General features: G+C 41.9%; 2 protein-coding genes and 1 non-coding gene across 7 annotated transcripts in view; all 3 read right to left on the bottom strand.

Annotated features, from left to right (window-relative positions):
• The window catches only part of pcsk5b (proprotein convertase subtilisin/kexin type 5b), a 72,791-nt gene extending 68,761 nt beyond the window's left edge, over window positions 1-4,030 (bottom strand). For all 3 annotated transcript variants that reach the window (XM_070834575.1, XM_070834576.1, XM_070834577.1), the window contains exon 1: window positions 3,396-4,030. In XM_070834575.1, the coding sequence (XP_070690676.1) occupies window positions 3,396-3,575 (180 nt within the window). In that variant the 5' untranslated portion in view covers window positions 3,576-4,030. The remainder of the gene's footprint in view (window positions 1-3,395) is intronic.
• A 4,511-nt stretch (window positions 4,031-8,541) lies between these two features.
• LOC139203425 (ubiquitin-associated protein 2-like) lies at window positions 8,542-26,062 on the bottom strand. Of its 3 annotated transcripts, XM_070833151.1 has the most exons (30): window positions 25,999-26,062; window positions 24,355-24,492; window positions 23,975-24,052; window positions 23,756-23,866; window positions 23,468-23,627; window positions 23,086-23,163; window positions 20,999-21,062; window positions 20,109-20,197; window positions 19,973-20,025; window positions 19,618-19,682; window positions 19,187-19,418; window positions 18,820-19,072; window positions 18,575-18,712; window positions 18,018-18,154; window positions 15,774-16,021; window positions 15,216-15,450; window positions 15,063-15,102; window positions 14,675-14,792; window positions 14,399-14,456; window positions 13,945-14,167; window positions 13,633-13,724; window positions 13,130-13,180; window positions 12,787-12,865; window positions 12,454-12,654; window positions 11,939-12,109; window positions 11,021-11,125; window positions 10,896-10,928; window positions 10,482-10,555; window positions 9,597-9,788; window positions 8,542-9,376 (listed from the first exon to the last, which is right to left on the bottom strand). In XM_070833151.1, the coding sequence occupies exons 2-30, from the start codon at window positions 24,448-24,450 to the stop codon at window positions 9,281-9,283; spliced, it is 3,570 nt and encodes a 1,189-aa protein (XP_070689252.1). In that variant the 5' UTR covers window positions 24,451-24,492; window positions 25,999-26,062; the 3' UTR covers window positions 8,542-9,280. The 3 variants fall into 3 exon arrangements, with proteins under 3 accessions (XP_070689252.1, XP_070689253.1, XP_070689254.1); XM_070833152.1 differs by lacking the exon at window positions 10,896-10,928; XM_070833153.1 differs by lacking the exons at window positions 10,896-10,928; window positions 11,021-11,125.
• On the bottom strand, window positions 20,880-20,961 carry LOC139204547 (small nucleolar RNA SNORD121A). The gene has a single exon (XR_011584433.1). It is a non-coding gene; the product is annotated as a small nucleolar RNA SNORD121A (small nucleolar RNA).
• Window positions 26,063-26,181: the final 119 nt, after the last annotated feature.

Raw genomic sequence — 26,181 nt, 5'->3', positions numbered from 1 at the left:
CTCTTCACAACCTTTATCACAGCTTCAACACCTCTTCAGATTGTACTACATTTTATATTTCAGGTGCAGCATCTTAACCTATACTTATCCTAAACTGTAGAGTTGCTACTGTTATGAATACATGTGATCAGAAGGGAAATCAGGGGTCATCTAGTCTCTTGACCTTACATTCTTATGCAATAACCTGCATTGTGAATCACAACCTCAGCATAACCTTGTGTTTCTGAGAGTTATGTTGTAACACATTTGCGAAGGGAAACTACTTGCACAATTCATGATGTCTTGCATCACACACTTTTTCGGTGGATGCATTAAACGTACATGTCACTTGATACAGAATCTGACGGGGAATTTCTAAATCTAATTTTCTAAAAGGTGATGAGGACTTTTACCATGGAAATTGTCCTCTGTGTGTCATAGTTGAGTCAGACTACCAAATAACATGCTAAACTTGTGCCTGAATAACTGGTTCAGATACATGTTTGCTGTCCACATTTAACAACAGGACAAAAACATGAATCACAAGGAGATGAGAGCTCACACACACTGCAGGATTCTGTCATTGCAAAGAAAAAGTCTCATGTGTCTACAGTGGAGTGAATGGAATTACAAAATACATGATTTCTAACTTCTTACTACATGGCACAGATGCTGTCGTCAGCTACACCAAGGATAAAGCTGATAAAATATGTATTTGCATAAAAATGGTGACAGACATGGGCAAGGTGATACTCGGTCTGACTTATTCTGTTGCACAATGTTCAGCTGTGTTACACTACAGACTAATCTTTCATACCTATCCTTCTAACCCCGTAATCTTTACTCCATCTGGCTCAGAATAAGAATTAAAATCATAAACTCAATAAATAAATTAATGTGGATGGTTTTACTGATCATCACAGACACTGGATGACTTGTTCGTATAAACATAATCAGTATGAGTGAAGCATTCATGAGATATAAATGTTACTCTTGATACCTTGCTTCAGCATAATACGCTTTAAAATAACAACACCCAGTTGGCCTGCTGCCTTCAGGAACTGATGTATCAGTACAACCTGCTTAAATAATCTCATAACTTGTTATTGATGCAACCACCTGCTGTCCATGTCTGGCTACAGATGATCATCCTCCCTCTCTCATCTCTTCAAAACACCAGTTTGAACAGATATCCAGGTCTAGGGCCTTGTCAGCTGATTTTGACTCAATTTGGGCCACTGTCTTAGTCTGGGAAGGGGGCTCCATGGTTAAGAGGATTACCCAGAATTCCCCAACGAGGTGCTCTCTCACTCCATGCCAACTCTTTTCATCCATCCGTCCATCTATCGTCCCTTCTTTCGCTCCCTCCTCCTTCCATCTCCCAGTGTGTGGTTATCTTTGTCTGTTCTCCCTTTTCCACCCCTGTCAAGAAGACTATATTGTCCCTCTCTCACATGTTTTTCCTGCCCATCCCCCTTTAACTAATTTGCTTCCCCTCACAACTTTAAAGCTCTTCTCATTTAGCAGTCATATCCCAAAATCACTTATCACATACAATACAATCTTTATGAATAGCCAAGCAAGTTTAATGTAATTGAAAAACAATTGCAGTGCATCTCTTTGCAATTTATAGCAGCACTGAGCTGCGGTAATATGTGCAATAAGTCATCTTACTTGATAAGTTTAATTTCACTCTCCATATACAACAGGGGTGCACTAATACAAGAGGGAGGGGGTTGATGATGGGCATGTCAAAGTTCACATTGGGAAACCAGAGTGTGCTGTTATCGCTCCCATGGGAGCGGCTTTCAGCTGACCCCAAAACCAGGAAGTGAAGTAAAACTCTTGTCTATGAGGTGTCAAAGTCCAATGAACGCTCCATATTGAGATGGAAATTAGGGCGAATGGTGGGGGTTGGGGGCGACACTGCACTCCACCGGGAAATTCCTATTGGGGGCTGGTATGGAAAGGGGGGGGGGGACTCCACACATTAGTTCCCGTCAAAAAGAAGGGATAAACGAGGCCATTAAGGCCTGCTCTCTGGGGAGTATAGTGGGTGGGCGGGCTGGATAAGGCGAGGAGGGGAGGGGGGGGTTCAATAGCTGTTGACTAGGCTACCCCACAACAACCTGTCAGAATGCCCCCCTCTGTTCCACGCTGCCTTCACGCCGAACGCTGGCAAGTGCAGGCTTGAACTACCCACGTATTTCTGTCACGATACCCAGGAGGATGTGTGGGGTCCACGTTTGTGTGGCGTAATTCTTTTGTCCACAAAAGGCATAAGACTTCCCTTTAAACTTCAAAACACACACACTGTCAAAACACATTTTCAAGTTACCAATTAAACCCCTCCTCTTGGACCTGTGCAGCCTTCGGTTGATTAATAAAACAACATAATGTGAAGAAACTAGACTAAACTCACACAAGCGTTTGCCTTCCCTTCAGTGTCAGATCAAATGAAGACCGTGGGGTCTGTAGAGGCATGCATGTGCTCAGTCATTTAAAAATGCAAGCTGTGAAATATGACATGCTTACTGAGCATTTTCAATTAGTGGTGCTTCATCATTACAGTAGAACCTGGAACAAAAACAACACACAGAGAATACTCACAAAGCGTATGGGAGCATATAACTGTATGCTATATAACTGTACTAAAGAATTCACTCTAAATGAAAGCAGAGCTCAACAGTGCTGTTTTCTAACAGCTGACCCAGTGGGCCTAGTTATGGACTACACACACAGTAAGAACACTGTGGCACATAAGCAGAGAAGTGCAACGCTCAAATCTCCATCCCTTCCTCCGTGTAATGTTGAACAAGAACAAGTTCATCAATTAAAATGTTAATGATAAAGCAGGACCAGTCGAGGAAGGTTCTTGAGTCAATAGTCCTATAAATAGCAAAAATACAACACTACAATGTTAAGAAGGAACAATATGAGACTTTGTTTGACCGTGGACCTTTTGATGTCAATTCCAAGACCATAAACCAAACAGCACTAGCTGTCTCACTTGTGTGTCAAAAGGACAAAGCACATGACGCTGCTGAGGCTGTGAGGCTGATAGTGAACTCTCTGAGGCTCCAGCCCGCAAACTGAACATGATCCGCGGAAACAGCGTGGAGGCACCTGTTGTGCCATCCTGCTCTTGGTCTTCTTTATTTGTTCCCTGCAGCTTCTCCCTCCTTGTCTGAGAGTCGGCGAGATACAGAAAGAAAGTCTTGAGCTGGAGAATCACAGAGAAGGTTCAAAGGCTCAGGTTTGGACTCCAGACCTTTGACCCTGCATGTTTGTTTGTATTCTGGTAAAGGAATAATAACTACCACGACATGACCCGACGTTTAAGAGTTGAGAAAAACAAGAACACACAAAGACACATGAATAAGAGGCAACTTCGGATGGAGCCATAGGCGACCTACCTGTCCCATGTTCCTATAGCCATATTTGTCCGCTATCCGCTCGGCCACCTCGGGTCCACCGGCTATCCTGACTGCCCAGTGGTTGGTGTAAATCCGAGCATTGCAAGGCGGGGACGCAAAGCCGAGACTAAGCGCCAGGACGCAGAGCAAGCTTCTTCTCCAAGCGGCGTTGCGGACCATCTTCCCCCACTTTTAACCCGACTCTTCTTCTCCTCCTCCTCCTCCTCCTCAGCCGACCAGGCAAACAACCAAACTTCTCTTCACGCCGAGCAAGACTCTCATAGAAACACAACTATCCGGGCAAAAACACTGAGAGAGAGAGAGAAAGAGAGGGAGAGAGGGGGGGGGGGAGACCGGAGCCCCGAAGAGGAAAATATATACCTTATCCTCAAACCTCTGCTTTCCACATGGGAGAGTTGGAAGTTTGCGTTTCGTGTGCCCTCTCTGTTCCTCTCTGTCTTTTTTCCACCGCGGAGGAGGAGGAAGTGTACGTGTCTGTGCGCCGTGCGTCTTTGCGCGCGAGTTCGTGTACGGCCGTGTGCGCGCGGAGCTCCTCAAAGCTGATTTCTCCTCTCCACGAGCAACTCGGATGTTGCTCGTTCAGCTCATCGGGCTTTCATGAGGCGAAATGGCTACAGCGCCTCCCCACAAATAACTAGCTGACACTCTGGAGAGTAGAAACAACTAAAGCCGCGGGGTTTCCCTGCCGAGCTCCGCTGGGTCTTAAAGACACTCTTCCTGAGTCCACCACTGACCGCATGTCCCCAAAACACAGCACGGAGGGGGTCAGACTGGGGGCCAGGGAGTCACTTGGGGGCCAGATTCAAGGGCTTCCTCCTTGGGGACCGCCGGGTAAAATGAGTAATAATTTACCCAAGTGGATGGATGTTATCTTTTTTTTTTTTATTAATCCACTTTATTTTGATTGTCCTAACGCTAAATTGAATTTACAAAAGCGACAACGCTCTAAAACAAGCAGCTTATTCTGCAGTTAACATGTTCATGTCTATGTGGATACGTCTAATAAGTAAGGACTCTTTGTAACACAACTGACCTCAAAAGCTACACTATGGTTGACCTGTAGATTGGTGCAATTTTACAGACAAACTACAACCCTGAGTCCATGTTTAACCCTGACCATGCTCTGACCCGGTCCAACATTATTTATAATCCCAGATATCAAATATAGATGAAGAAAGTACAAGGACCACAACATGATCATGTTAAAACAGATCATTTCTCTTTGGCTTGAATATTAATCCTAAATAATATTTCCAAAGCACTATATAAAAGTAGGGACGTGAACAAAACACTACTTATTTGTTTATTTATGTTGGTTTGACATGTCATGTGCTTCACTCTCACTGAATAGTTTGCTATAAAAACATCTTGAATTTTATATGATTATAGTGCCTTTCATATTTGGGGTTTTGGTAGACAAAAAAAGGCTGTACCAATGAAAATGTCTGTATTTTTTGTTTTTTAATCAACCATCACCAAGTTTTCAGGAAGTGAATGAGAAGTTTGTATGTTTGCTGAGATGGCACATTTTAATTGAATTGATAGAAGCTGTACAAGAGTGATCGTGGTGTTTTCTTCCTAACATTTCCTTTTTAAGTCCACCAGTTAACAAGTGGATGCATTAGGTTTTGGATACTGCCCCCCCCCCTTCCTACACCTTGAAATCTGCTGTTGAATGCAAGCCTTGTCAGTCTCCTGGGCAGTATTGACACAGACATACCAATGTAAAGTTGGGTAAACTATGACCTCCACCTCAGTCATCATCCAGTGGGAAACAGCCACAGACATAAAGAACTATCATATATTCAGAAATTATTCTTTCCCTTCATAAAACACTCAATCCTCTTTCAACTTTATCAATTCAATTATTCTTACTGGTGTTTTGATTGTCATGATTCAGGCTATTGGGTTGCCTAAAGTATATCTAAAGTGGGTAAACTAGATTGAGTGAGTCTACCCCCTGCTAAATTCCAAGACCTGAGCTGAACTCAAGTGTCTTTAACATGGCCATACTGTAACCAGCCCCACAGATAACCTTACTGTAGGCCTAGGTTACTTGTCCACCACTGCCATGCAGGCCTTCTGCCCTTGGCTCCACCACATACTTCCCCTTAATCAGTGAAACTCTAGATGTCATGCCCCCCATCGCAAGACAGGTCACAGCTGACTAAACGCTGTCATTATGGAATGTGCCCAGTATTATCTGCAGTTGAGCCTTTCATTCAAGGCCTTTGTTGATTGATGGGTTTTTGTTTTGCAGCAGTTTCCCGGGGATGTCTCTGTGCACAGCGAAAACTCTGTTCTGCATGGGACACAAGTGAAAATCAGCATAATTGCACTAATTGCAGCCAATTTCTCGCTGAATGGACCCTGCTGTCACATCTCACAACAAGCGGGGGGACAAGAACATCTCATGGTCCCCCAGATGGAGATGAAAGGGAGTTGAGGAAAAAAAACAGTCAGTGATCGTTCTCCATTCAGCCAGATGGAAGGGTTTGTAATTTAAAGGGATAAAAGAAGAGGAGAAGAAACACGGCAGAAATTGATTTGCGTGTCCAAATCAAGTACCCAGGTCACGAGACCACCTTCAGCACCAGGGCCTCCGATTTCCATTCAGATCTAAACTGTCGCGATATCCTGCGTGAGAGCCCCACAGCTACCCGAGTTTCTCCAGGGAGTGAACCGAGTGAACCCCAACAAAACGTCTTTGTCAACATCTGAGAGCAGAGTGGCTGTGAGTGTCAACAAATACTCTGAGGGGCATTCCTGTTTGCATTCCTGCGCCTCTTCAATGAAATAACAGGGTATATCGTGCATTTTGGGCCAAGCACAACTTTTTAAAAAAAACTCCAAACAACCCCCATGGTACGACACAATGGATGGCCCCAATAGGAAACTGCAGCCAACACACTTTATTCACCAAGGACACAGCTAATTTGTTCATTCAGTATCAGGCCCAACATTTCTTGGAGGGAACCTCCCACATGATTTTCTTGTGACATCAAGACAGGGAAGTTATCAAACGTGTGCTCTCTTGCATTCAAATGCATCTTGCAATTACCCATCTACCATGGCTTCCCCACACTTCTCTCATGTCTCCATGCTTTGCCATCATGGCCTTTCCCTCCTGTTCTATCCTTTGCCTTGCTTTCCTTTCCAGATGTTTTCCTTTTCTAATGAATCTGGATCAATTTTTTTCTTCAGAACTTGGCTGGTTCACCCGAATGATATTCTTTTATTAATTTGACCTACGCTGCACCTTGTCTTCACTCCACTTTCTTTCTTTCATATACCTTTCTGTTCCTTCAGTTGGTTCCTTGGGCCCCTCGCACTCTCTGGCTCCCCTATCAGTGTCTCTCACTGGGTGGGCTTTCTGGGAGTTAAGGTTGACCTTTCAACTTCACTTTGACCTTTGACCTTGTTGCTGTAGGCTCCTGCACTGAGGCCACAATAGCACCTGCCACTCATCGACTTTCCATCCTCTCTGCTCTGCGTCCCACCCTCCCATCACCACCCTTCCCTTCTCTTCACTCTTCTTTGTCAGTCACATAGCAGGGTTATACAGGCTATTCCCAGAGTACACACGCTCTACATTCAGTGGCGAGAGATGGAATAAGGGGAAGAGAGAGAGAGGTTGCTATAGCCAATTAAAATTTCAAAACAACTCAAATCATGAAAAAATGTGAGAGCAGTGTGTCAGGTTTGACTATCTCATGTTTAGGCAATCACATATAGGAGAACACATACTTGTTTGATTGGTTTGCATTGTTTTTCAAAATTTAAGTCCCAAAGATAACTCACAAATGTGCATCCCATCAGTGCCAATAACATTGTTACACACTATAAAAATAGTGGGTTATCTTCTAAACAAGACGATATATCTTCCATGTTCTTGTGACCTGTAACCCACCTGGTCTGACCTACTGTGTCAAAAAAGTACTCCAGTGTTTGGTATGAACACGACAATTGACTTCATAAAACATAGCTGTATGTTGCCATCTAGTGGTGGTTGATAAGATTACACACAGCATTTGAATTCTGTTAACGTCACATTCATGTCTAATTTATTTACACTTTTACAAGTGAAGAATACCTTTTTATTCTTACTAAGCACATTATCTATATTGAAACTATATGAGTTACAGTATTTTCCCAACAATGAATAGAGATACAATGACAAGCGAAACCAATGAATTTTAATGGAAAGTTACTGAAACTTTGATCAAATATTTATTACTGACAGTATCCTCATTCTCAACTTACACCTTCCAACTTCCTTGAGATAAACCAAATATTACTCAAAGAACATGTTTAATACTTTGCTAACAATAGGAATGCATATGATGATCATATTGTCACAATGATAGTCAGTCTTAGGATGACTGAGATGGACACAAACATGGCTCTCTCCTTCCTGCATTACTGCTTCTTTCATAATGGCAACCACATCTTGGTGAATGTGAATCACATTCTCCAACTGTCCTGTCTCTCCTTTTCATTTTTAAATGAGAAGTTTGTACTGTGCTAGTACACAGTAAGTTACCAGCCAAGGGGCAAATTCATTAGTCATATTTTGTGCTTTCAAAAATAAAAAGTTTAATCTTCCTTCCTTGTATTTTGATGCAATTTTCTTAACAGAATAATAGAACATGCATTTCATAGGAAAAGGAGGCGTCTTACGATGGAGTCACTGTAATCAGAGCCACCTGTATCTCCCTCATGCTGTGACACCATATGGCCAACTGGCTTAGACTATTACAGAGAACACATTTATGGCAAGCAGATCACAGATCATGTTTTTCTTTTTCAGGAAACTTTTTTTTTTTTTTTTTGGACTTAAGTTAATTTCACACAACTTTGCAAACCTAAATCAGAACCTTAAAAATATATATATATAAAAATATATATATATATATAAATATAAAATATCACTTACATATTTGTTTTACCAGGGTGAGTGAAAACGTTGGGGAGAGGCCCTCTTATGGACAGGATTTTTGTTGTGATCATTTACCTTCTGACAATTGAATCAAAATGTAGGTTTGAACAGTCTAGAAAAAAATTGAGTTAAAACACTGGCACATACACAAATACAAAAAAAAAAAATACTCAGACAAGTCAAGAGTTCCAACTGCTCAGAACTTTTATTTCGAGGGAAATCAGGGTTAAAATTAAATTAAAATATAAAATTTAGATGGGCAGGTCCTGTCTTTACAGGGAAGGTGTTGACACAGGGAAAGTAGGCAGCCCTACAGAATATGGGAGGGAGAGAGACAGGAGTGGAGAGACAGGAGGGTACAAAATGAAGTTTGGGGGATGAGCCTGGTAATTCAAGAAGGTATGTATAAAAAAAAAGAAAAAGACGAGACAGATGCAGTTAGTGATTATGAACCCCACCCCCATCTGAAATGTCCTCATACGCAATCAGTGCTGTAGCTCTCTCATTTTCCTTTTTCTGGTTTCCTACAGGAAGTTTTAGATCATTTATCCTATTCACTCGCTCAAACCATCATAATCACCACCTCATTGTCTTAATGTAACATCTTTTCCTGCAGTTTTGAAAAAAGTAAACAAAAAGTCCTTCAAAAATAAAATGCAGCAACCACATTTCATGTTCTACTATTACATATACAGTATATATATATTTATATATAAATACATACATAAATATCTTACATGTACAACCAATTCTGAAAAGAGGGGGCAAGAGAGAACCAAAAAGACTTATGAGGACTTATGGAGGTGGGGGGAGCAGGGCAAGGAAGCCCAAAGTTGCTCATTGTGAGGGTAGTGTGTCTGTTTTTTGTTTCAGCTTTACACGCGCGCACACAGCCTTTTGGGGGAGGGGGACTGGTAAGCATTCCTCAGTTGGCCCAATAAGGAGAGCTGCCGTAGCTGGACTTGCTGCCTTGGGTTTTCTGCTGCATGCTGCTGGACTGACTGCGCTGACCAGGACCACCCTATGAAGAACAAGTCCATTCAGTCATGGTTATGGTTAGACCAAGTAGCTACCCAACAAGTTCAAGTAATTTCCCATTAAATGTTAGCCCTTTTAGTCCTAATTCAATGGACAAAAACACTGATTAATACCCAGATTAACACAAAACGTTTAATGATGCAAACTTACTTTGTGAAATCCTGGGTGAGTAAAGTGTGATGTATGCAGACGCTTCAGTTTACCTGTCCGTCCTGTGTGAGGTGATGGTGCAGCAGCTGGGAGTGGGGCTGTTGGTGCGGTGGCAGGATGTGCAGGAAGGGAGCAGGGGCATAGCCAGGAGCACCTCCAGGGTTCAGAGGCCCTGTTCCACCAAGTGCTGAAGGCAGACTAAAGGGAGGCGGTGTCCCTGTGTGGAAGCCCTGCTTGTCAAAAGACTGAAGAGAACAGAGACAAGACACAAGAGGTTATACAGGACAACTTGATCAAGTACAGACATGGAACAATAGGTTTAGAGATAAATAAAATGAATGCAAATCATGCACATTCCAGTTAGCATTCCATAAAAATCTCTTGCCTATGCAACCACTTTTATTTTATATACAATTTATAACTCATTATTCAAGATGACATGTTTTTGATGTGATCAGTTAGCCAATTTTATGGGTGATATTAACCCATCACAGATGTAACAGTATTGCTGTATATGTTGTCCAACATACACCAATATATCATATTAAAAAAATTAAATAAAATAAACAGAAGACACAGAAAAAGACGCTTGGGGTATTTACAAATAGTATAATCGGTTTCCAGCAGAGGCACCATGGGAAGTGAAATAGGATGAAGTATTTAAACAGCATTTGTATTTTTGATTAATATAAGTGACTAATAAGTGGTTTATGGCATATAAATAATATCAGCAAATATCGATATCGAATTTTTCTCCAATACGGGTATCAGCCCCAACCATCCAGCATTGTTCAGCTTTTAGGGTATACATGTTATGAATTTGATTAATTAAAAAAAAAAAAAAAAAAAAAACACATCACATGAGTGCAATTTACAGACGACAATCATCTTATAAGCAGACACATCAAGTCTTGACACGAGGACAAGAAGTCACTCACCTGAGTTTTGCTGTAGATTGAACCTCCCATTTCAGGTACTCCTCCACTTGTACCTGACCCTGACAGTCCTGGTGCTGAGAAGAAAAGAAAAAGAAGAGCGGGAGAAGGAAAGAGATGCAGAAAAAGAATAGGAATTTAAGAGGAAAGGGAGGAAAGCAAAAGGGAAGAAGAGAATGATAGAGAAGAGGGGAAAATCAAGGGGTTAAGGGAGAAGAAGAATAACGTCACTTCTCTGATGAGCGAATATTAAACAATGAATATTCATTGTCACCGTTAGTAGGAGGGGGGCCAGCCAGTAGGAAGAAGCATATTAAGTGAGGAGGTGCAGAGGCATATTTCTCACTTTTTTCACCCCTTTGCATGTAGCCACTTATGTGCACATCAAAGTGCAATCACACACGTGCATATACACACCTTTCTCCAGAACACTCTTGACTGTAGACTCATCTGCAATTGTGAGTAAATCCATTTTTCCCATTGGAAATTCCCCACTGACTTGGTGTGTGCTGTTAGAGTATGCGCACGTGTTGTGTGTGTACCTTTCCCTGGGCCGCTGCCCGCTGATTTGGCCTGTGACTGGACAGAGCCTCCGTACCCTCCCTTACTGTACTCCCCACCGTGGGCTTGAGACAGGTCATCAAAGGCTGAAGGAGGAGGAGTACAGAAGAAGAGGAGGCAGAGCGAAGGAGAGGGAGGGGGTAGGAATAGAAAGGAGATAGGAAACAGATCAGGCGAACAGAAGAAAAGGTAAAGGAAAGAGGATGGAAACAGTAGAGAGAGGGGGCAGGGGAGAGAGAGGCAGTAAGGTAACCTGACTAAGATGGCAGCGGTGTCTATATTGAGCTGTGTCCAACTTCAGCAGGGGGTTTGAGCTATGCATGCAGCACAAGCAAAAAAAACAAACAGGCCCAATTCCACACGCACATGCAGCATTTGGAGTACATGTATACAGGGTTGAAAATTGAATTCTTGTGCCTCCCTCCACACACCAAATTTATGCTAAGGTCTCTGCAGACACACCGTCTCTCACAATATTCATAAAACAGCCGTACCAAACTGGTGCTGTACATGAGACACCAAAAATTATCCGACGGTAAAATAGTGTTGTAAGACAAAACAGTAGCTTGGGTACTTTTGAGCATCCAAAAACAGAGAGAAGTACCAGGCCAGATCCCCACTAAAGTCGCCATAACTTGCCCAACTGTTAAAGTCAATCAAGTAACTTTGAACTATCTTTTGTGGCAAGTTGCTGACAGTTTGTTGTACTGTGAGAATTTTTGGAGAGATCTGTGCCATCATAGGTCATATAGACACACACAGGATCAAATCAGTTCATTTTTTCCAGAGTCAAGAAATGGTAAAGGTTTCTTTTGTAGATTATATCCAGCAGTTTAAATTCAGCTTTTGAATGTATTGTAGTGTTAATTGTCTGAAAACAAGCACTGACAGAGCCTTACCTGCGCCATATGCGTGCTGTCCATAACTGGGCTGATGCTGTTGGTGGTACTGATTGGAAGGGTTGGCCAGACCCATTGCAGGTTGCTTGGCCGAAGTGGGAGGCACAAAAACGGTGGGGCCGTACTGGAAGGCTGAGGGAACCCCTGGCACACCAGGGTAGTACGGCAGACCTGTAAGATGGCAAGTTAGAGACATAATGCAAATGCGATGAAAGCAACACTACAACAATAATGAGAAGGGCTCTGCTGTTACACAAATTCACGTTGACTTTGTGTCTATCAACATTTAACAGTTCACTTTTGTTTAATTTGAAAATAATTTCCTGAACAAGCTTTGGGCTTTACTGGCTGTGACCCAAATTAGTTGCATTTTAAGAACTTTCATTTTAGCTTCAAGTACTGACATATTTCAACAGACTCCCACATTTAAGTGTAAATGCTTTGTGCATGGGTGACTTAAAGGCAAATAAATTTGGATGATATCATCATTAAACATAATTTTTGTATTGCTTTACCAGTGTATCCATAGCCAGGGGGTAGAGGGGGGTTGAGGAAGGCCTGGTTCTGCGTTTGCTGACCCTGGCCCTGTCCCTGGCCCTGTCCTTGTGTTCCTCCCTGTGGAGCCTGCTGGGGCTGCGACTGCACCCCGGCTGTAGCTAGGCTGGTTGGGGGAGCTGGGGACGATGAGTCATTCCTGCCAAACTTTGTTGCCTCACCTGGACAGAACACAATCATAAAATTAAAAATCCTTCTGTTGAACAGCTAACATGAATTAGCAAAGAAGCCACAGAATTAAGAAAAACCTATGTACTCAAAAAAACCCAAGTTCAACATAAAATTGAACTTACCAGAATATGGATTATTAGCCAGACCATCTCTTCCTGGCATAGTAGCCGTGGTTCCAGGGAATGTTACACCATAATAGTCCTGTGTAGAAAGAGGCAAAAGAAATCCTAATAATTAAAATACGAAATGCAACACTCCATGTTCTTGTTTTTCTGTCCATCTTAGACTGCTACTTTGGAAATTTGGTGAAATGTCATTCAATAGAACAGAGGATACAGATTATGATTGGTTACCTTACAGTTAGCAGGAAAGTAAATTACAGTGAAAACACTTAAAATACCATTGCTGATTTTACAAAATACGTAATATGAATCCATAAGAGGATAAACTCTACAACAGACTCACCATAGGAAGACGAGACTGCAGCATTTGCAAGTCCTCATATCCATAGATCTGCTGTTGATGGGGATAACAACTGGTGATTATTTAGAACCATGTTGAAGTCTTTACAATATCTTGCTGTTGCCTGCTTATTCCATTTTAGTTTTATCCTCTACCCAGTTTTACCAGTGTGTAGATGTCATGTTTGATCAGCACCTACTAAAAGTCTTCGTCAAAACTGAAAACCTCTATAGAATAGGGAGTGAAATCAATGCCACAAATGTTCGATTCAATACCCCCTCGTGGTAAAGGCAGGGCTTTTTGATTTAACGTGTACAGACATAATACTTTACAAATAGACTGATAACAGAATGCAGATGCTAAACTGTGTAGCTTAGCCTCAAGAGAGACACTAACACCCATCTACGTTTAGGTGATACAACCCTTCTTTCCTTTTAGAAAACACAGAGGGGTCCAAGTAATATATCCCAACATTTACATAAATGTTTAGTAAGGCGCATAGTTACCGGGTAAGCAGGGAGCAAGCCACCAGGGCCCATGATGTACTGGTTGGCCAGAAGAGGTGGGACTCCTTGGGCCAAGTTGGGAGGAGCTTTGCCTGTCAAAGAGGAGAAAAAAAAAAAGTTTTCTTACTTGACTTAAAGGGGATGAGAACCACTCATTTTGTAATTGAGTAATTATCTTGAGAATTATTTGTAATAATTTACAAGAGGAATTGTATTAAAGGATGATATTCCTTTTTGTTTTAAAGAATCTTTTGCAGATAAGTTTTCCTGTGTTGTGGTTTTGTGATTCCTGTGTGGAACTATGAGCATTACCGGAGGTGGCTGTGAGCAGGGGCGCTGTGCGGCTGCTTGCAGCCGAGATTGTGGCATTTATGCCATTAGGAGTTAGTCCTGGTGCTCCAGATGGGTGTAGACCATTGGTGGTTGAGCTACTGACAGCCATGGTAGCTGAAGGACTGGGATTGACAGCTTGGCTGGATGACGATGATGAAAAGGCATGGAGGTTGGCGCTACTGCTGCTCTCTTCATTACTTATCTGATGGAAAAGGACAAGAGCAGAGAGGGCGAGTAAAAAGACAAGCAATTACTTTTCGTTTCATGGCATGGAGGTTTTCATCAATACAACTGGCTCCAATTTCTATACTAAACCCTGCACTCAGATAACAACTGAACACAAAAACTTTAACTGAAGAACCTCTTTATCACCACAAACGCAGAGTGGCATTAAAGTAAATTTGTCTGTGTGCAGGAATATGCATACACTTACAGTGAGGGAGGAACTGGTGGCAAGAGCCGATCCAGATGAGTGAGTACTGGTCACGTGACTAAAAAGAGTAAAATGATTTTGTCAGCCAAAAGAAAAAAGTATTTTACCAAGGTAGCAGGAGCAGGACAGGAGATTCAGTGAAATATGTCTCTACATAAAGGATCAAGATATGTGCTTGTAACCATCATTATCTCCAGACAAAAAAGGGTGCACAAAAAATTAGTGCAGTAATAAAAGTGCAACATAAAATGTCAGTGTGCGTCAATCATCCCTTACCTGCTGAGTGAGGGGATGGGTGTTGAATGGGAGGGTGTAACTGCAGGGGAAGGTATGTGGTGGTTGTCACTTATTATGGGAGGCTCGGTCTTCACGGATCTAGACGTTGATGGCGTACCTGGTTTAACAGACAATGAGATCAGTTTGGTGTAAATTTGTTTTGTTGATGTTACAACCTAATGTGGAAAGAGGAATAAAATAATAAAAAAAGAATAAAACAAAACTGAATGAGGAAGAATGGGTATGTCTTGGTCTTTATCAAATTTGATCCACTTTAACTAAAAATAATTCCTTAAACTTCCGGTCAATAATTATCATTATCATTATAATTATCATAATTGATTTTATGGACCACTCCTCTAGAACTGATAATGCAAACATCACTTACTGTCCTGTGTGCTCTGTGTCTTCATGCCACTGTAGCCATTCTACGAGAAGAAGTAATGGTCAGAGTTTTAATCATATTAAGCAGACAATGAGTAGTCAGTGGTTTACATCATATAGAGCATACATACAGAGAGAAAAAAAGTTTTATCCTCACCGTGAGAGCAGCAGCTGAGGGGACATCTTTGCTCTGAGGGAAGCCCAGATGAGGTGGCAGGGACCTTGGGCCACTGCTCTCCACGCGGCTGACTGCCGTAGGCGCTGTAGAAGACGGTGGAGCAGCTGCACTGGGAAGACCCATGGAGGGGGAGGGCGTGGCACTTGGTAACCCCAAGGATGGCGACGGGAAGCTAGGATCTGATACAGCTGAGGGTAAGGTGCTCATGTGTTCACTATTCACAGAACAGAGAGAAAGGAAGAGGAAGACAAAGCAGATACATTGAACACACAGAAAGTGACAAAAGTGGGGGCAGGATTGCGTCAATTTACCAACTGTCCTCAACATGTAACTGAGCTAAAATGAAGACATTCTCTAAACCCTTTTAACTCACTGATAAGTTTTGTAGCCATGGCTAGAGCAAGTGCTCTGCTTTTTTCATGGCACCATCTTGATGTGTTGCCATGATTTCACAAAATCAAAAATGCCCCTCATAAACAGACAAACCTGTGCCCCTCACACCAACTCAAAACAACTCTTTCCCAAACAGAAACATACCTCACAGATCCGGGCTTGGAGAACAGGCTGCTCTGTGGCTGCTGTGTGGGAACAGCAGTAGGGATGGCCATGACAGCTGGAGCTGGCGGAGCTATGGCCTGAGCTGGTGCTTGCTCTCTGGCCATCTCTGTCTGTGTCACGTCTACCGTCCCACTACCAGCCTCGGACCCAAAGTCAAGAGCTCCAAACTGAACATTGAGGCCAGATATATCTGCGGAGCCCGGCATCTCCACAGCTGATGCTGGGATCTGAGTAGAAAGAAGGAATTCAATATAACTGAGCCCATATATAATATTTGGAATTAGATTTTGCGTTATGCAGAATATTTAAATTATGCAAATGAAGTTGTTCAAATGTGCCCACATTTCAGTCAAAAATCAACATAGATGATGACTAGTCTATAGCTGCAATTAGTCAAAATAGTCCAGCTATTCACTGCTACTTGAAACAAAGTGGTAAGTTAGAGCCATAGAGTAAATTTTAGTTTGATTTGTTCCAATATTGTTACCGAGTGGTGATCAGTTAGATTCATATTTTCAAAATATTTAATGTTCACCCTGGGCCTCTGGAATATTAGAGGAGGGGAAGGTCATCTATTACAGTGGTTCTCAAACTTTTTCATGTCACGGACCACCACTCGATCTCCCACTTGGTAAGAGTTTTGCTTTTAGGTGTTTTATTACAGAGTGTACTGTGTATTCCCTGGAATCCTCTTAAGTACCCTGGAGCTCCTTGGACCCCAGCTTAAAAACCACTGATCTATACAATATTGAGAGCATTTACATAGCACAGGGGTGTCAAACTCAATCAAAGAAAGGGCCAAAATTTAAAACACCGTCTAAGTCGCGGGCCAAACGGGCTCAACTTTTTGTGAAGACTAATAGTGACTCTTTTATTACAGTATATAATATAATAATAATATATATTTTATCCAGAAATCTGAATGTAAACAGCCAAACTTCAACAACTTTTCCTCGATAAAATAAACAGAATTTGAAATAATTTTTCTCTTTTTTGTACTATCCTGATGTTTTGTCTCATAGTGTCGTCTTGTATTTATATTCTTTAATTACGGCCACATCAGCGCCACAAACAAGACACAGGTTCACCTCCGACAGACAAACAGGCAAAACTCTGCCCCCCACCTGCTTTGAAAGTCTCTGTTTTCAAAGTCCACTTTTCGTTTAGCCATTTATTTTGGGGGGGTCTAGCTTAATGGCGCGTTTCCACTAGTACCTCCTCCGTACCTACGCCGAGTAGAGCTGAGTAGGTACTAGTGGAAACGCGCCATAAGTGTCGCTATAACAGCGCTGAGCGATGCATTGATCAGCTGATCGGTGTGTCATTATACCTGCGGGAGGAGGGGCTGCTGCACGGGTCCTGACTAGCGCGGCAGCTGTTCAGTGCATTGTGGGATTTGTAGTATTAGAGGTGGGCGTGCTGTTTACCGACGGGCCATTCTTAATAGTCACATGAAATTATCTCGCAGGCCGTATATAATTGTATCACAGGCCGGATGTGGCCCGCAGGCCTTGAGTTTGACATATATGACATAGCATTAAACTATTTGCTATGTAAAGACGTAGTGGAGTGATGGCAACTTGAGCAGAGAATGGAGTCACATTCCCTCTGTGTTGCAATCCAAGCTTCTGTCTGTTTTGGTCATTGGGTTGGCCGCACATGCATTTTAGTCTGAGTTGTTCAGTGAGCAAACCCATAGCACAGTGAAACCCGCCAAAAATCAAGTCAGAGCCGTTGCCCAGTAATAGTTTCAGCTGAGCTAAGCCAGTAGCACAAAAACTAAGAGAGGCTGTCAGTCAGCGATTGAGTACAGAACAAACAAGAGACCTGGCTGTGGGCTAGGAATGTGCATTTCAAGCGACATTATTCGATAGTGACGTAAATATTTGAAGGTTTGATTTTTTGGGATTTTATCAAAATTAAGTTACTTGTTTACAAAGCCTGAAGCTATGTAATATACTACTGAAAGTTTTTACAATTAAGTAGCTAAATAAGATTTAGAATTCATCTCATTTAATCAACAAATAGGCCTGGCCTACATGAAAAAGCTATTTGCAATATTGACTGTATCTGTATGTATGTAAGCATAACACAGAAGGAACTTTAAAAAGTCGCTCTCACATTTTCCCCTCACTGATCAGCCCTAGTTTCTGTACATCTTGGAAGTAATATTTTTTTTAATAAAATAATAAATATATGGGTTCTGATATAAGAAAATCTTACCTTTGAGGGAGGAGGTACTCTGCGTCTCTGTGTCTTTAGCTGCCGCTGAGGGGCTTCTGAGATGGGAGGCTCCATGCCCGGCAGCTTCACTCCTGGAGAAGCTCCATCTCTTACAGGAGGGATGGAGGACTCATGACCTGAAAGGTCAATGAAGGGAGCAGTTCCATTCACAATGTTGTTCAAAAAAAACACAGCACTAAGATCAAAATAATTGTCTGAGCCAGACATAACGAAGATGGCAATACTGCAAAGACTTTACAGCACAGATACTGTCTTTAGCAGAGAAGGTGCTGACAACTATACTGCTACTACTACCTTTAATATCAGCTCTGTAGCCATTCTTAGTTACACTGTTGGCCAAAATTTTCCTCGTCATGTGTAGTTCCAGAAACAAAGCAGACAGATACATGCACTCATTTCTGCTATTATTATATTATAAATGTTTAATTATGAATAAAAATTATCATAATTTTAGTTACAGCTCTAATGTCATGTGGAATGCAAAGCAAAGTTTTACACCTTTAATGGCATAGCACGATTATGTCCTGCAGTCCTACCTGGCGGTGTGGGGACCTGCGGAGCATGCGACTGAGACAGGCCCAGAGGCTCTGTGGTGGGATGGATGGAGGACTGTTGTTGCCTCTGAGCCAGCTGGCTGAGCACTGCTGATGGCTCTGGCTGAAGCTTCATCTCCACTGAAGAGAAATTAAAAATAAATAAATAAATAAAAAAATATATACATATATGTATACACACACAGGTAATTCTCCGGTGCTTATCTTTTACTTTGAGACAAACTTACAGTGTTGGGCAGTAACAGGGCCATTCTCAAGTCTCTGAGCCTTGACTTCTACAGAGGCGGCGGTAGGAGCAGCGTTCTGTATTGGAGGTGGTCCTGCATCTTTGGAAACACTAATGTTGCTGGTGGTGGCCAAAGTCTGACTGACTCTCTGACCAAGTCGAGGCCCATTGAGCTGCTCTGATGTCCTCATGTCAGAGACAGGTGTCGGCTTAGGTGCATTTAGGGACCCAAAGCCCGATCCCAGGACTGAGGACTGGAAGAACAAGAGAAACCAAACAAGAGCTGAATACACAGTAGAGTGTTGGCACATATAGATGTGTACATGTTTGCTGGTGCTTGTACGTGTTGTATGCGTGGCTGTCTGTACCAGTGCAGCATGTGCGTAGGTGGTACCAGCAGATGCAGCATGAGCATAGCTGTTGGCTGTGGCGTGTGCGTAGCTGTGTGTTGCAGTGCGTCCATTGTGGTGGGAATTGGTAAACACCAGGCTTTGGCCCAAATCCTCTGCTGAGGGGCCATCGACTATTGCCCCCAAGTCAGAGTCCATAGAACCACCTACAGCCACTCCAGCCTTAGGCAGTAGGCCAGCCAGGTCCACACTGAGGAGAAGTAGGAAACAAGAAAGTGGAAAGATTAGACGGAGTGAAGAGTTGACGGAGTAAATAGTGGACAAAAAAGGGGTTGGGAGGGTTGACAAAGAGAAGATAATTGGACAAATAAATAAAATGTTTCTCTTCAAAATAAAGCCTGTTCTCTGCAGTGTTTTACATTGACTGGACTTAAAGCAGGACAGCTTACTTGTGTCCAGATGTGATGTGGTTTCCTGGATTAGAAGAGGCAGTGAATACTTTGGTCTCAGACAACTGTGAGAAAGGAAATAAAAGTAAAAAGTCATTCATCAGATTACATGAGATTATACGCATATACACTGTACTTTGTATTGACCATTCAGAGCCACACTGATAGTTATTAAATAAAAATCACCGACTCTTTACCACTAGTATTTAGTAACTTAATATCAGTACCCGATAGGCATATTAGGCAGGTCAGTGTAGATTTTAATGATTTGCATTGTAAGTAAACAAACTTTGTGTGAGCCCTCAAACTGAAGCATTGCAAATCCCTTTCAGATGATCAAAAAGTGCTGCCTTACATCCTCAGTCCAGTCTTCTGATGTCCAGTCTTCCCCATTGCCTCCCCATGTTCCTATAAACACAATGGCAGCCAAGTTAGTGTTGCTATGTTCACACAAACATGTTCTCAGCCATCTTCACCCCAAAGCAGCTTACCAGTTCCCTCAGCAGTTTCGTTGCCATCTCCTTCCCATGTCTCCTGGCGAGCTCCCGAGTTAGCCGAGTAGTCAGCAGGATTAAAGGTGCTGAAAGAGGAGTTGAAAAAAGAAACAGGAAAAGGTCACGAGGCAGGTTTGGAAGTTAAGCCAAAATAAGGGAAATTGAAGGGTATGCCATCTGGTCTGTTGTTGACACTGATTGCTACTGTTAAAAAAGGTAGAGATGTGTATTTCAAGCAAAAATAGTATTCAATGGTCGCTGAACTATTCGAATATTCCCACCCCACTCCCAAGAGCATGGTGTGCCCTCGTTCAAACTTCACTACATTGTTGGTAGTTTACTTTCGCCTTTATTGCCGACACACCTACTTCTTATGGCAAAATTACACATTTGAATTAAAGTGGACCTTGAGTCGATCACTGCCCACAACATGTTCTGTCCACACAGACCAGGTGCCACAGCAGGAGAAGAGGAGACCGAGCCAGCTAACCCTGCTAGTTCCTCAAGGCTCCTTGCTAATGTCTGGTCGCAGGAAGATCAACTGGATGAAATGGGAGCCAGGCAGCCCACGTTATGAAAAATCAGAGACTGTTTGAGCCCACGTTTTTACAGAAACCTGGCTTCATCTGCACAGCCTGGATCAAGCTACTGCTCCCAATGGACGTACTACTAGCCGCCAGTTAAAAACAAAGATGACGGAGAAATTATTTTTTTTTATAATTTAACAACTGTTCGAAAACCACAGCCTACCCATAGTTAATGCTAGTGAATGAAGAGATTCAGAGACTTAGTTTGTCCACACATTTGTTTAAGATATGTGCTTGTTAATCACCATCACTATCTCCTCATCCTAATTCAGATTTAAGATCAAACACAAATGTTCTTACCCCATTCCCTGGGAGGAGAACCTGTTGCCAGCAGCTGCTCTTCCTCTACCGCGACCTCCTGCCCCTGAGGACACACACAAAAACTGCATGACCTCTGCTGACTGGTCCCTTTAGACCTCGATTTTCCTCAGTAAATAAACGTATACAGTGCACTGTAACAGAAATGGCACCACACAAATTTGTGCTGTCAAAGCAAACCAACATTGGCCAAGCAGGTAAAAGACAGGCAGTTTTATGTCTAAATAACCTAAGACCTGTTTTACTTCTGTTTAATATCTTTAAACTTAAATCATTGAAGGTATCCATAAAGACACAAGAGAAAACATTCATTTCTTTTATGTTAAAGCATCTAATCAATTTCTTCTGAATCAAGCTAGAGCTGCTGCCGTCAACCAAATGTTAGTTGATAGGAGTCTGTGTCAACCAAGTTTTCATTGGTTTGTTGTTTTTTGTGCGCATGCTTGCAAAATGTATACATTGCAAAGGCTCATTATAAGTTATTGCATTCAGTTAAAAGTTCATAAGTTGTGTGATGTTTTGAATAAAAATTGACAAAATGTTCAGCATCTTTGCTGCTTGTTCTGACACATCCAGAATCATTACTGCTTTTGAGTGTCAACACCAAATTGCTTTGTGCATGCACTTGAAATTTTTTTAAAAGTTAATCATTACTGTTTTGTATTTCTCTATAATGTTGCACAATGTTACTTATAACATTCTTGCTCAGCCTTGATGTTCCCAAAAAATGTATATTTAAATTAATGTCAAACGTGATAACTTGTAGACTAATTGCTTGAAATAATGATTACTTCAGTCTTAGATCACTTGTTACAAGGACAGCCAACAAATGCAGTCAGATTTTTTCTTCTTTCCACCTCTTACAACCTCTTTATCTAACAGCCCCACCCATCCACACACACACACAAGCAGCTGCAGGGCCTGAGCACATTCCACACATGTTGAGCGCTGCCATACTATAAATGCCTGCTGACACAAATAGATATGCTGCCAGTTACATTACCAAAGCATGCACAATAACATGTGTGCCAAGTCCCTATCTAAGGATTGCAGTTAAGAAAAAAAAAAGAAGTATTTTCCTAAACTCCTGGACAAGACGCAGGAAAAAGTTTCAGTTTCTATCCATAGTTGCATGTTAGCACATTCTGATTTGACTCGACAATCAAAATAGTTTTGTTTACCTAGGAAATGTGCCTTTTATTGTTGTTTACTTATTTTTTGAAAAGCCCATTTCAGTTTTTTAAGGCTCTTTACATTAATGAGACTTTTGGAAATTAACTGGTTGCAACTCCATCTTTGTACAACCCAACTTTGCACTTGGACTAACTGCAAACAAAACAATGTTGTATTCAATAAACTTTTGGATGCACTACCAACATGATAAAGGACCCAACTAAAAGACTAACATTACAGACAATAAAGCGTAAGGCATCACTGATCAGACAAAGATCATCATAATCACTAATATTATATAAAAAAAAATGTTGTCACTTTGAATATAAGGCGCTGCTTCTCTACTTATGTCACTATAAATATAAGGCATGTATATTGAGGCAATCATACGTGTCTTAACCGAGTAGAGATGTTGTTAGCTTGCTTGCTCTCTGCACTGACTGAGGTCAATTCTACCATTTTGAGGTGAGGAACAACGACCAGCCCTATTACAGATGTTGGTGCCAATATCATGAAATGCTTTTGTTGTGAGCCAGCAGTAGTTAGTTAGTTATGTTTTCTTTGCCTTTTCAAAAAGACATTGAACACAATATTACAGCATGGTAAAAATCAGTTCATAGAGACAGAGTGGACACCCAGAGGGGAAATCCAATCTTCAGTTATGGCCACTATGTAGGATTATTTGTCCAAGACAAGAAAGGAAATGAAAAGCAACACTGACAATATTGAGATTGTCAACATACCTTTTCCTCTCTGGTAAATGTAGGGTGATAAAATAAATCTTACAAATTCTGAGATGTTTTTAGCTAGCAACAGACATTTTGTTAGTGGTTCATAGGATCCCCTGGGCATGGTTTTCTGAGTATGGCGCAATGCGATTCGTCTGTTTTGCTCACCTCTACCCCGTCCCCTACGTCCACGGTCTCCTCCTCTCTCTCCAGGAGCCACCTCAAACCCATTCTCTTCTAACCGACCTGGAATCAAACAAAAAACAATGGCACACGGAAATTAAGACATTAGAAATTCATATCATTAATATATAAAAATCCGAGTCTTAAATCCACAGGGAAATTGAAAGTTGAAAAAAATCAAAGCCATGTTGAGTCAACAATTTCATACACCCAGAATGGTTTTAGTAACAATACACTGAGAATATACCATCACTGACAAAAATACACCAAAGCCAAAGAAAACCATTTTAACAGACTAACAAGGACCGTAACATTTACACAATCCCTGTCCCTTCGACAGGACAAACATATTGCGTCCCTTTCTTACCTTCACGCCCTCGGCTAATGCCTCTGCCCCTCCTATTGGAACCCCCACGTCCACGACTGGCCTCCCTCTCTCCTCCCCTCTTCTCACGGCTCTCCTTAATCTCTGAGGGTCCTCCATCTTTCCCAAGGCTTCGTTTCTTCCCCACAGTCTCCCAGGAGTTCTAACAGAGGTTAACCAAAGTATGAGGTCGACTATTAAAAAAAAATACTAACATTAAATTTTGCATGTGAACACAAGCACAATATTTATATATGAATATTGTTTGTGCATGTGTATATGGACTCTTACTGTGTCAGAGGTGCTCTCCAGCAGGAAATTGATGGCTCTGTTTACATCTTCGTTACAGTCATGGAGGGCAACCATGCACTCATCTTGAGTCTTCCCAGTTACCTCAATCAGCTGTGAGTGTGCAAAACAGAAACAAAGGTGATGCAACAAGGGTCTAGATATTCTGGTCATGCAGAAAATTAGTTTGTCTAAATATGTGATCATGCACAAAAACATTACCTGTTTGACCTTGTCTTCAAAGTCAGCATCATTTTTGTCATAGATCACTTGGGCTAAACGAATCTGTTCTGCTGTGGCCTGGAACATAAATACAGTTCAGTAAAAAAACAATACACCAGTTCCACACAGTACATGCCCTAATTTTCAAATTTTAACAATACACTAGATCACAAGACACTGGGTTTTAATTACTTATTTCAATAAAAGACACAGAAGTTCAGCGAACTAGCCTGTAAGAGTATGAATTTACATTTTATATTTGTTATACATTTCCCTTTTAATATTAGTATTAGAACATTTAATACAAAGTGAGGCAATCCTAGATTGTACAAAAGACATTTTAATTGAGCAGGACAGCATGTATAATGGTGAGAACTTGCCTGTATCTGTTTCTGTGGCTGTGTTGTTTGTGTGGTGGTGGGCAGCGTTCTGTCCCGAGTCCCCCGGGCTTGATTGCTGACCACTGAAGTCATCATATACAGTATATACAAAACAATGTATGTACAAAATAGAAAAATCTGGGGGAAGGAGAGGAGATAGAGGCAAAGTGAAATGACAGCCACCTATAAGAAAGTTACAATGCATCACAATTCATAGTCAAACATAATACTGAACAATGGCGAAATGCCAGTACAATATACTGAATATAAGCAGATCAAGCCTCACTCGTTGTCAAGTACACCATGTAAGACTATAACCCCATCTGATGCCCCCCACCTCCCCAGTTAAATTTAGCCAGCCAAGAGGGGGCCGTCCGGGTGTCAACTTACAACCTTCCCTCAGCCTCTCGCACACAAAACACATGAGTATGCACAAGCATGTGTTATGGTTAGTATGAATAACAACATTTCCCCCCCCCCATCGACAACGTCAGGATAGCGGCAGTCATTTGATTAAAATGATCAACCTCAAAGAAGCCTTGGCTTTATGCTAGAATAAATGGTCCAAGGAAAACGAAAGTATACGACGACCCTGTGTTAGATTATAGTACATACAGTTTCTGGTTGTTATCTAATGATGATACTGATGAGACAACTTGTCGGCGTGGGAACACAACAAATGAGATCCGCCGACTGTGACTATACCATTGTCTGACCATCGTATGTTGACTGACACAAAAAACGTTTAACAGCAAAGTATTATTAACGTGGACTGTAAAATACAGCTTTAGTTACAATCGTATTTCAGTCGCCCGTTTCTTAGGTTTAAGTGAGGACTAACTCGTAATCTTATTTAGGCGAACGTTAAAAGAAGCTCGACGGAAATATGAGCCGCACTGGCTAACGTTCACATCAACGTTAGGTCGACTAGCTCACGCTAGCTTTAGCTTTGCTAACCGCTCGTCTTTGTTCCGTGTGCAATACAAACACTAGACCTACCGTTAACATGCCACATTCTACTGGAAATGTTTAAGAAGTGTAATGTTGATCACACAATTAGTTTACCTCTCCGCTATTGAATGATGTTCGATTAGTCACACCAACACGACGAAAAAAAACAAATTGTGACATGTGCGAAGGTGTACCCTTTTGTGTAAACCAGGAGAACAGCTAGCGTTTGCGACTTTACGCTAACCTCAGTGATAGAAGTAGCTAAAGTTAGCAACAGGAAAACACAACTGAAACGAAAAAACATCGGCTATAACACTAACATTTGCCACGGTCGAAGTCCTATGCTTAAGTACTATGAATTTCGTAGCCACGGGTATGATGGGAAGAAAAGTTGTCGAAAACGCGTGGCCCGTTCATGTTGAGCTACGACAGACATCAGCAGCAGGCTAGCTCCCCGGCATGTGAACGGCCCTCCGCGTACAATGCAGCACTACAGCACGGACACAACGCTGGCTAACTAGCTAGCTACTAAGTTGTGTTAGCTAACGACCGAACGGGGCGATCGGTTTCGCTGGATCACCCGGTCAGTTTTCCTTATATCAATTTCAAAATTATAAAATAATACACATAGGTCATTCCAACGGATTTTCAACCAAAAATATTTGCACAACAAATCTTCATTCTTTCTTTTACCTGCTAACACGCTTCGCTCAGCCAGCAGCAGCAGCAGATGCTGTCACGTGACCCACCGCGCCGTTGTTCAACGTTGTGAAGCCGAACGCGCCAACCAAAACCCACCGGGCTGGTCACGTGGTTCAAAGCCGTGCCCTTACGTGCGCGTCACTGCTTGGGAGCGCGCATCTCTGTGACGCGTGT

Source organism: Pempheris klunzingeri, chromosome 7 (genome assembly GCF_042242105.1).
Source record: "Pempheris klunzingeri isolate RE-2024b chromosome 7, fPemKlu1.hap1, whole genome shotgun sequence".
Classification (NCBI taxonomy): Eukaryota; Metazoa; Chordata; class Actinopteri; order Acropomatiformes; family Pempheridae; genus Pempheris; species Pempheris klunzingeri.
Note: the sequence above shows the minus strand (reverse complement) of the source record. Positions and strands in the feature narration are given on the sequence as shown.

Bases quoted from the DNA above. Each gene is read 5' to 3' on its own strand.
- LOC139203425 (XM_070833151.1), bottom strand. From the start codon at position 24,450: ATGATGACTTCAGTGGTCAGCAATCAAGCCCGGGGGACTCGGGACAGA. The intron at 13,725-13,944 runs GTAATGCTCATA...CCTCTTTGACAG, and splicing joins CCTGCTCACAGCCACCTCCG to GCAAAGCTCCTCCCAACTTG. The intron at 10,929-11,020 runs GTACACACACAA...TCACAATTGCAG, and splicing joins GGGCAGCGGCCCAGGGAAAG to ATGAGTCTACAGTCAAGAGT.